Raw genomic sequence first — 10,168 nt, 5'->3', positions numbered from 1 at the left:
AGGATCATTTAAATGCCACCTTTCTCACCTCCTGACAATACAGTTAGATACAAATACATGCTTAGGCAGTATATATGTATGCTTGTCTATATCTATTCATAGTACAGTGTCTGTAAACTAGACAGTCAGCTGCTACTGTCAAAGACTTGCACTGTGATTCTGGCTTCAACAGGACATGTGTTGAATGTCTGAAATAGTTCACTATAGTTGCCCTAGTTTCTCTGCTCAAAGCATCTGGAATCTATTTAGTGGGTGTTTAGCTACTTGACAGCATTGTAGCTTCTTGACTCCACTGTGGAAAAAAAGGGCTGCAGGGCAATATTTACACTTGTGGGAGTTTGCTACACAAAGGCCACTGGTTTGCGTGTTTGTGTATGCCTGTCTGAGCGATGGTAATTAAAAGAGAGACAGGGAGAGCTGTCCCAGCACTTACATGAACCATTTCCACACATTTATAGGTAAAAGTTATCAAAAGGAACTGGCCTGACTATACTATGTAGGACTTTAACTATCATTTTTAGGATGTTAGCATGCTATATTTAGCAGTGAAATAATAGAATTTGGTGATTAGATTTTGAGGTATTTTGTCATGAACTGAAACGTTTGACAAGTTGAGAAAACTTGACCTGCTGGTGACACGAGAAAAGAGACAAACTATACCAAAGTCATTAGAATTCATCCTCTGGTGAACTCAAATATCTATTCCAATTTTCCTTGCAATCCATTAAATAATGGTTGAGAGTCACGCTGGACCAAAGTTTTGGACAGACAGGTCTGCCGCTAGGGATGTAGCGATGGAAGTTTTACTGATTACTGTAGTGAAAAACACTAATGGTAGTACCACTACCAACAGCTTTGATCACTATTATAGCGTAACTATTGTTTAAAAATTTCAAATGAATATAGTGATGATATTATTGACTGACCAACGCGCCTCTTCTGACAACTTTGCTATCCTTAAGCTGCGTTCACACTGAAAGCGAATTTAATATTCGCCTCACTTTACTCGCACGAGTTTGACCGCTGGACATTTTGAGTGTTCACACACGCGCGTTTTAAGCGAATAAACACAGCCCGCGGATACTACAGCTATATGAACACAAAGTAAACCCTTGGCTGTGATTTAATAGCAATAAACGGATCAAACTTATGCCGAAATAACTACAATATGATTGTATGCCGATTTTGATATGATATGATTTTGTTAGACATATAAATTCATACTTTGTCAGGTCTGTCAGCAAGTCAGCAGGACGACAACTTTTAAAATATGTGTTTTCTGAATGGAGTTCGGATCGATCAGGGCTATGCTATGCTAACCTGTTCACAGTAAAGTACAACGACAGCTGGAATAAAGTTACAGACACACATTTTCTAAACTCACCAGGTAGTTCAACTTCCTCGCTTTCTTTTCTCCAAGTAATGTCCAGCTTTGTCCGGTTTTTATATAAAAATTAAGTAGTAGTCCAGCAGAACTCTGGTGCCATCCGACGCTAACAAAAACAGTGAAACCGGATGTGCACGGAAGCTAGCTGCTGAGAAGCGCGAGTGAAGATAAATCAAGTTGTAATTCCAAAAACTAAAGTAAAAAACTAATTAAATAAAACCAGTTAACTCTGACCTCCTCCCGCTGGTAAACGGCGTAGTTGTCAGGGCAGAATCCAGACTACTACAGGTGTTTATTTGTTCAAAAGCTGCAGCGCTACTCCCGTCCACTTCCCCGTTCTTTAGCAGCTCCCAGTCGGCCAGTGGATTGTTATTACACCGCTTGCCTGGTCCTCTCCAAGCAACGCTCCGAAGCTGCCGGTAACGTTTGGACAATCTCACCGCTGATAGGCTTTCGCAACATCGCGTGAATTTCTCGCCCAAGCTGAAAAATTTGAACTTGAGCGAATCAGCGAATTGCGCGACAAACGCCTCATTCGTGCCGCCCGGAGCGAATTCGCAGGAATTTGCATTGACTTTGTATGTAATCAAGCCGCCCAAAACGCTGGATTCGCTTTCGGTGGGAAAGGACCTTTAGAGCCACCCAGCTAGAGTGTTTTAAAACGAGGGATACTTTTAATCATCATCTCCTGTATGAATACATATCTTATAATAAAGTTACACAAGCTATCACAGTCTGTGATGATCTCCTGTAGGGTACAGATTTTGAGCTCAGCCCTGGTTTACTCTGGCCCATTTTAACATCTGAATATGCCTGTTACAACTGTTGTGTGTAGATAGCAATGTTGATCTGTATGTAAGTCACCCGCTTTTGTCCAGACTGAATTATCTTAACAATTATTGGATGAATAGAGATATAAAATAATAGTAATGGTAGTCCTAGTTATACAAATATCAGTAAAAATGAATAATAGTAGTAACAATGATAGCAATAGTAATGATAATAATAACAGGTAATAATAATATAAGTAAATAATAATAATAAGAATTGTAGCAGAGCCATCTAATTTGGTACAGTAACTCATGTTCCCCACAGGGGATTCTCTGACTTTCCATCTATCATTATCATATCAACATTTTATTTTTCCCCCCCAATACTTTGCTTTAAGACCAAAGACCTGCAAAATATTCTAAGCAGCCTCAGCTGTACTCTGTGTTTAGTGCTAATTAGCAAATGTTAGCATGCTAACACGCAAAACTAAATGGTGAACATGGTAAACGTTATACCTGCTAAACATCAGCATGTTTGCATTGTCACTGTGAGTGTGGTACATCCTCACAGAGTAATATCATTTAATTTAATGGTCATTTGATGGGAACCGATACAGTGAACATAGAGAATTGGATAACAATTATCCAATGCATTGTATTGCAGCATATATAGCTACTGCTAATTTCCAATGCCTGTCCCTTTAGGCTAAGACACCAAAGGGAACAGCTCGAGTTAATTTGTTTGTGATACAGATGTCTAAATGAAAAAAAATACCATTATAAACCCCATTTTCATTGATTTAGGCAAGATGACAATTGAGAGTAAAAGAGATTAAAAAAAAATGCTGTCTTCTTCCCATCCACCGCCCTCCCAGTTTGCATGGCCCTTTTTTGCCTTCTTTTTTCACACTCAGTATCTTGTCTCAGAGTCTTTTGATCTCCATATCCAGCTAGCCGCTCCAAAAAGCTAAATTGATCATTTTCTTCTCATTCCTCTAAATGCCAGATCCCCCCACCCCCCCTCTGTGTTTTATCTCTTTCACTGACTACAGGACAAGGCTTCCATTGTATATGGGTTTATTTGTCCCGCAGGCCTCTACTGCTCATGCTGCTTCAAAGGTTTGATCTGTAGGGTCTTATTTTATGTGGAATGTACCATGTCACACTGCAGTGAGTGGTTTAGATATGATCACATAGATGGGCTTCTCATAAACGGAGCCACCCTGTAATGTCCAGAGTAGAATTCCTGAAAGGCCATAGAGGCTAAGTTTCAACTAACCAAAAGTAATTTCAAATTAATTCAATTGCTGCATAAAGAAACAACAGAAGTTGAAACAAACAGTTACAGCCTGGATATATCATACACATAACATATATTATCGAATCGTATATTGATTGTAAAATATTTTTAAAGGATGAATTGACTGAATAGGATTCAGTAAACAGTTGATTAATGGGAAAAAGCATTTCCAGGAAAGCTGGTGTTGACAAAGGCTGTAGTAGAACCTAATTTGCCATCTGAGCTGCCTTTCAGTCCAGATGCACTCATGGAGAACATTTTAATTGCTGCTATTCAATCATCAGTGTGAGGTCATCTCAAATTAATGAATTTGTTGTAAGTTCTAAACAATCAGTGTCCGTATCTTTTAATCTGATGTTTCAAAATTTCATATTGACAAGACATTGTCCAACATTTTATAACATGTATTATTTATACATGTCCTTCTATTTAAAGCAGTTCTAATCATACTTTTATATTTACAAAAGATGAACAAATTTTGGGTAATATGAAAGGGTTTGGTAGTGATTATCACCCGACTCTGCAGTTCCCCTCCTTTCTTCGGAGTGTTTTAGTATCTTTCAGCTCATTGTTTTGGTTTTAAGACCCAAAACTTTAGTGTTTTGGTTCTCTCTCACTGCTCTCAGCTGCGTTGTTTTCAGATGCAGCAGGCAGCTCTTTTCAGTAAAAAAAAAAACAACAAAACGATAAAATATTAGACTTACTTTCATCAGGTATCCAGAAACATGACTCCAATTCAATTCTAATGTTGTTACATGTCTGCTGAATGTCTAAACTAAATAGGCATGTTTGCCATGTCAACATTATCAGATGATAATATTTTAAATCTACAACATGTTTTACTTGATTTCTTCCAGGTGGAGTAGTTAAAACGCACTGAAGCACAGTAATCGCGATGTGACACCATATGTGACAAGTAATACAAAAACACTACATATCAAAGTAGTGTACCCTGTCGCATGAGGGGGAGCGCACAGTTAAAGCATCCCACATAACAATCATAATAGCAAAACACTCCATACAGATTGAGTCTTAGAAAAATGTGAGACATCCCGCAGATAGAAATGAATGAAAGTGCAGGTGAATAGATTATTAGAATAGTTATAATTAGAATACATTCTCTTTCAAAGAAACTACAGCTTCCTTTGCAAGTGTATTTACATTGAGCTTTGGCAATGCGGCTTTATTTCAGCTTGTCCATATAAGTAAAAGAATTTAATTGAAATTCACATCACAAAGATCACATTTATTTGCTGACCACGGGCTCATCAGGATCCCATCAAAGTTCTCATTATGGAGATTAGGTTAACAGCTAATTTTCTAGTGACAGCCACAAAGAATTAAATGATTAATCTGTAAAAGAACTTGGTTCAAGATGACAATGCAATTATTTCACATTGTTGGCATGAAACCAGTAGATTAGTGCTTCAAAGTGTAATTTTATTTAATCAGTATATTATTATAGATAATTAAAGTTATAGGTAATTAAATTCCTACTGAGTTCTATATTTCATTGAGTTCTCCTGTAGATTGTATACCGATCAGTCATAACATAATAACCACTGACAGGTGAATAATTTTAATAATAAAAGTGGGTGGGATACATTAAGCAGCAAGTGAACATTTTATCCTCAAGGTTGATGTGTTAGAAGCACGAAAAATTGGCAAGCGTAAGGATATGAGATAATACAGTATGGTGTTAATACAAAATGAGGTGCTATGTATGTAACACCTCATTTTGTGCTGTTTTCACAATTAATGTGACTGACAGAATTGAGGATAATTGGCTATGGTAATGGCTATAATGAGACATTTTACTAAGAATTTAGCAGTGTCCTTTGCTGTATTCTATCCTCTGGAGGTCGTTCAAAATGATAATGTAATGTCATAATCAGTTTCAGACTGTCAGTCAGTCCAAGCATCCATGTTTTTACTGTTTTTAGATTCAGCACTAATGTTTGCATCGCTATGGAGCCGAAGACATGAACCGTCTGGCAGATTAGTCTTTAGACAAAGGAGGGATTGACAACAACGCTGACATGACTGCACACTGGATTGTGCTGGACAGCTTAAGTAGCGGCAGGGGTAGCACAAACTGCACTGGCTTATATCATGTCATATTATTAATACTGAAATGTAGGAAGTTAGTTAGCACATACAACTGTTTATTTGGACTAAATTGTAATACTTGATAAGTGATTACTTGATTTAAAAGTCACAGAAGAACAATACACTTACAGTATATTGTGGGCCACAATTAAATGGTCAGATTTAGGCTACGTTCAGACTGCTGGCCTTAATGCTCAATTCCGATATTTTTTCTCCCAGATGTGATTTTTTTGTTTGACAGTTCACATTATTGCTTAAATGTGGCCCATATCAGACTACAGTGTGAACTGTGCGCGGCCTGAAAATGACCCGAAAAAATTGGATTTGGGTCATTCTGGCCTGCAGTCTGAATGTAGCCTTAGTGTCCTGTCCGGTGGAATAATGCGTTGTTCCATTTTGAAACACTACAGCTAATTACTAGAGTATAAAAATGACCTCCATAGTATTTGACATCATTAAAGGTGGGATATGAAATCCAATACTATGACAAATACCATGATATAGAACTAATAACGACACAGCAAGTAAGTTGTGGCTTGTCAAACTGCTGCTACAGTTGCTGTTGTGAAGACAAGTGTGGAGTTTGTATGTTCTCCTTGCGTCTGGGTGGGTTCTCTCTCCTCTCCCACCAACCAAAGACTCTAAATTGCCATTAGGTGTGAGTGGTTGTTTGTATATGCTATCAATTTGCCTGTCATTCCAACACCATCACAACCAAAATATCTCAACAAATGTTGAATAGATTGTCATGAAAATTTGTACATATTCTTGGTCCCCAGAGGATGAATCCTACTTTGGTTATTGCCTGACTTTTCTCCAAGTGCCACCATATGAATATTTTGTAGTTTGTTGTTTGTTGAACAGTAAGCCAACATGATCAGTGTTTCTTAGATTGTCTGTTGATACAGATTCTTGTTGCATTCATTTCTGCTATTTATTGCAAGCAAAACCTGTTGCCTCGGCCAGAAACTTACATTTGGGATACAGGATATTTCCAGGGGAATACCTGCCCATTTTTAGGTGTTTAGAAGTAATGCAGTTTTAGTAAAAGCTTTTGTGGTTGCAGCCAATTGCAGCAAGAGAGTAGAAAACTATGTTTATTTTAATAAAAATGTTGCAGAATGGTACCGTGCATTACAAAAAGATCTTTTTAACTGAGCTCTACCTTCTCCTACCTCTCACAGTCGCGGGTGGGGCTGGTGCCTGGATGATGCACCGGTGAAGGATAAGCTGTCGCTGAACTCGGTGCTTCCTGGGGCTCTGTACAGCGCTGCCCATCAGTGTCGGCTGCAGTATGGATCTGGGTCCCTGCTCTGCGATGACATGGATGTAAGACTCTCTATACCAACAAATACATCAAAATAAATCCATACAAAGCCATGTTCAGTTGTATGGAAAGAATATCTCCTGCATTCTCCTTTTCTTCTTTCTTGTAGTGTTCTCTTCTCCACTGTTCACGTTTGTCTACATTTATATTTTTTAATATTATTCTGTCTTGTTTTGTTGTCTTATTCTCCCACATAACTTTGAAACAACTTTGTTTTGATTTTGTGACCTAACCTTTTACTTTTAAAGTGGCATAACAAAATGTTCCCATTGATCCCATTATATCTTCAGTACACTACTTTCAAAATCCGACCATCTAATTATTGTACTGTACCAGATAGTTAAAAATAGAAGCTCTACCTCTAAACCAACTATTATTAATACACTAACCTACTGGAAATCATTTGCTGCCTACAGACCCTATATCCTTCACACAAAGTAGGGCATCATGTTTGTAACCTAGGGCAGAAAAAGTCATCATAGCACTCATCTCTCACTGCCGCTCTTTAAGCTTAATGCTCTGAGCGCACAGTAATAACTGCCGGTGAGTCAGTCGTATTACACTTGAAGTCAGAATCAATTTAATAAGCCACAAGACAAACACGTGTTTGCTTGTACACAGCTTCTTTTACTATGTACTCATTAGTCACTTGGTCATTATTAACACTTCCACACCTGCTGACCAGCTCGACAGTGAATTACGTCTCCAATATTTGAGCTTCTACAGTAATGATCCCAGTGGGTATACTGAAGGTTTTAAATCCAGACTGGGACCAACAGACATTTCTTTACCAGTGTCACTAGATAGTATAGTGTAATAATATAGTTTTATTATATTCTCATCTTACAATTGTTTTACCAGTTGTACAGTTGACTTTAGTGCTCTCTGTGCTGTTTTACAATTAGCATTTCATAAGAATGTTAATTCAGATGGCATCTTCACAAGTGAGTACAACCTTTCAGTTGTTAGATCATTAAGAGGCAAGTCTACCTAATGATCTCATTTTATAATCCCACCATTGCGACCACCACAAATAATTTATCCTATTTTTTATAATCCAGACATACTGGACATGGTGGATAGATAGCACTGATTTTTAGTGAGAATTGTAACACTGTATCTTTGCCTGCATTCAGACTTAAAGTAGTAAAGTAGTTGTGGATGTATTTCTACAGGTACCACAAACACTATTCAAGAAATCCAGTTTGAGTAATACATCAGTGAGTTTAAGGCTAATCAGACATTTGTAGAGACAAGTAAGACTATGTAACTTTGGCTGGCCAAAGGTTTTAATTACAGGTTAATGCTAAAATGTGTGGTGGAAAATGTAGAAACAGTAGACTAGACATCAGCCCTTTTCCTTTGCATTACAAATCGAAGACACATATGGTATATTATAAATTACATTTATTCATTTAGCTGACGCTTTTATCCATAGCGACTTACATTTGCTATGTATGTCAGAGGTCACACGCCTCTGGAGCAACTAGGGGTTAAGTGTCTTGCTCAGGTGTACCAAAGGGTAATATAGTCTATAGCCAGTATAATTTTTGCTTTTCTTTAGAGACAGCTAGAAATAGATAACATACAAAGCCATGTACAATTGTATGGAAAGAATGTGGGTCTCCTGTATTATACTTTTCTTCTTTCCTTTACTTCTACAACTGTTTGTTCTTGCTCTGTGTGGCTACTACTTGTCTCTTGTGCACTGTTCTCGTTTCTCCTCATTTGCTTTAATTTATATTGTCTTGTTTTGTTGTCCTTTTCGCCACATATCCTTGCAACCCCCTTTTTTGCTTTTGATTTGACCTGACTGAACCTTCTACCTTTAAAGCTGCCATTAGAGTCATTATGAAGCAAAGCCCTACTTTTGACAGTGTTCTGAAAAACTCTAAAGGCCGGGTTATGCTCAAAAAGAGGTAGTTCTTATGTGTTGTCTGACATTGTTGGGATAATATTTGTTCTGACCGGGCACACTTGAAGGCCGAGTGAAAAGCCAGCCATCATATAGAGAGGGGACACCCGATATCTTTAAACATGGGGATAATGGTACATTTTCAGACAGCCTCTCTCCTGGAAAGCATTCATAGTGGTGCACTTGGTTGTTCATAGGACTAAATGAAGTATGTGTCAACGTCAGATTGATGGTTTTTGGAAAGAAATGGCCGGACATAGCGCGCCCCCCCATAATCCGATGTCTTAAAGGTGAAGGGGGGAGGGAGGTTCAAAAGCTATTCCACCAACCAACAAGATCTGGTTGTGTTTACCGGAGCATTAAGGGCCCCATGTGTTTTTTTTTAACAGCCCACTGGTTTCGTTTTATTGATATACTGTATCTGTAAGTATCTCAGCATGCCCAGACAAAATACCATCCCTTTCTAGCACAGGAAACTCCCTCCTCTGCCTTCATCAATCTTAGAATTTAGACATGAGCTGGATTTAAACTCATTTCATAAGCAAAGCGCACATTTTACTGTGTAGCTGATAATGGTAACATGGGTCACGCATAGAACGAGGCAATTACAGCGACTGGTTTGAAGCTTAACAAGCATTTATTAGAAAAGTTTCAACCAGTCTCAGTATTCTGATATAGAATTTTATAGAAGAAAGTATAGAAATCGATGCATATGTTTTTCTTGACACGCGGTCTTCGTAGATTGATTCCTTTAGGACAGTCTTTCATGTGCTTTGTGTGTTTGAGTAAATACATTGAGAATTTAATTAAATCCTCTCTGCTCTCAAAGCTTCAAGGTTTGTAAGACTGCTGTGTATTATGGCTGGGAGCATTTACAAATAATTTAAATACAATATAGTACATCAGCCCAGAGCAACAAGAGTGGCAAAAGACTGGACAGACCACACACATGTATTTTTCCACCAGCAATGTAATGTAACCTCAAAGTAGCAACATGGTGTCTCTATAAATACAGTTTGATAGAACATGTGCCGGTTTTAAAAGCACCCCTAAGGATAGAAACACAACTGCAGGATGCTTACAGATTTACGTCACCAACAGTCCGCTTGTTGTTCTGGAAATCCATAAAATACAGCAATTTGCAGATACCTTGCCTCATTTAAAATAATAGTTACAACCTACTTGAAGTGTACCCTGTGGAGTTGTCATGTAAACAAACATAGTTGTATTAACATGCGGTGTTAACACAATCACCAAAATGTATGGTGTTTTCTTCCTCATAAAATATTTTTTTAAAGTTTTTTAAAATAGTTTGAAAATGTGTGTCCGCGAGCAGCCTTCTTCCTTCACGAAACCGAGA

At 37.9% G+C, this 10,168-nt stretch overlaps 1 protein-coding gene across 3 annotated transcripts in view; it reads left to right on the top strand.

Annotated features, from left to right (window-relative positions):
- LOC123959365 (A disintegrin and metalloproteinase with thrombospondin motifs 7) overlaps positions 1 to 10,168 on the top strand; it is a 98,122-nt gene that overhangs the window by 49,721 nt on the left and 38,233 nt on the right. For all 3 annotated transcript variants that reach the window (XR_006822279.1, XM_046033373.1, XM_046033374.1), the window contains exon 9: positions 6,751 to 6,895. Coding sequence is in view for 2 of the 3 variants with exons in the window: in XM_046033373.1 (XP_045889329.1) it covers positions 6,751 to 6,895 (145 nt within the window). In the remaining variant the exon portion in view is untranslated. The remainder of the gene's footprint in view (positions 1 to 6,750; positions 6,896 to 10,168) is intronic.

The sequence above is a fragment of the Micropterus dolomieu genome, linkage group LG20 (assembly GCF_021292245.1).
Source record: "Micropterus dolomieu isolate WLL.071019.BEF.003 ecotype Adirondacks linkage group LG20, ASM2129224v1, whole genome shotgun sequence".
Taxonomy (NCBI): domain Eukaryota; kingdom Metazoa; phylum Chordata; class Actinopteri; order Centrarchiformes; family Centrarchidae; genus Micropterus; species Micropterus dolomieu.
The sequence above is the reverse complement of the archived record's forward strand: the minus strand, read 5'-3'. Positions and strand labels throughout refer to the sequence as shown.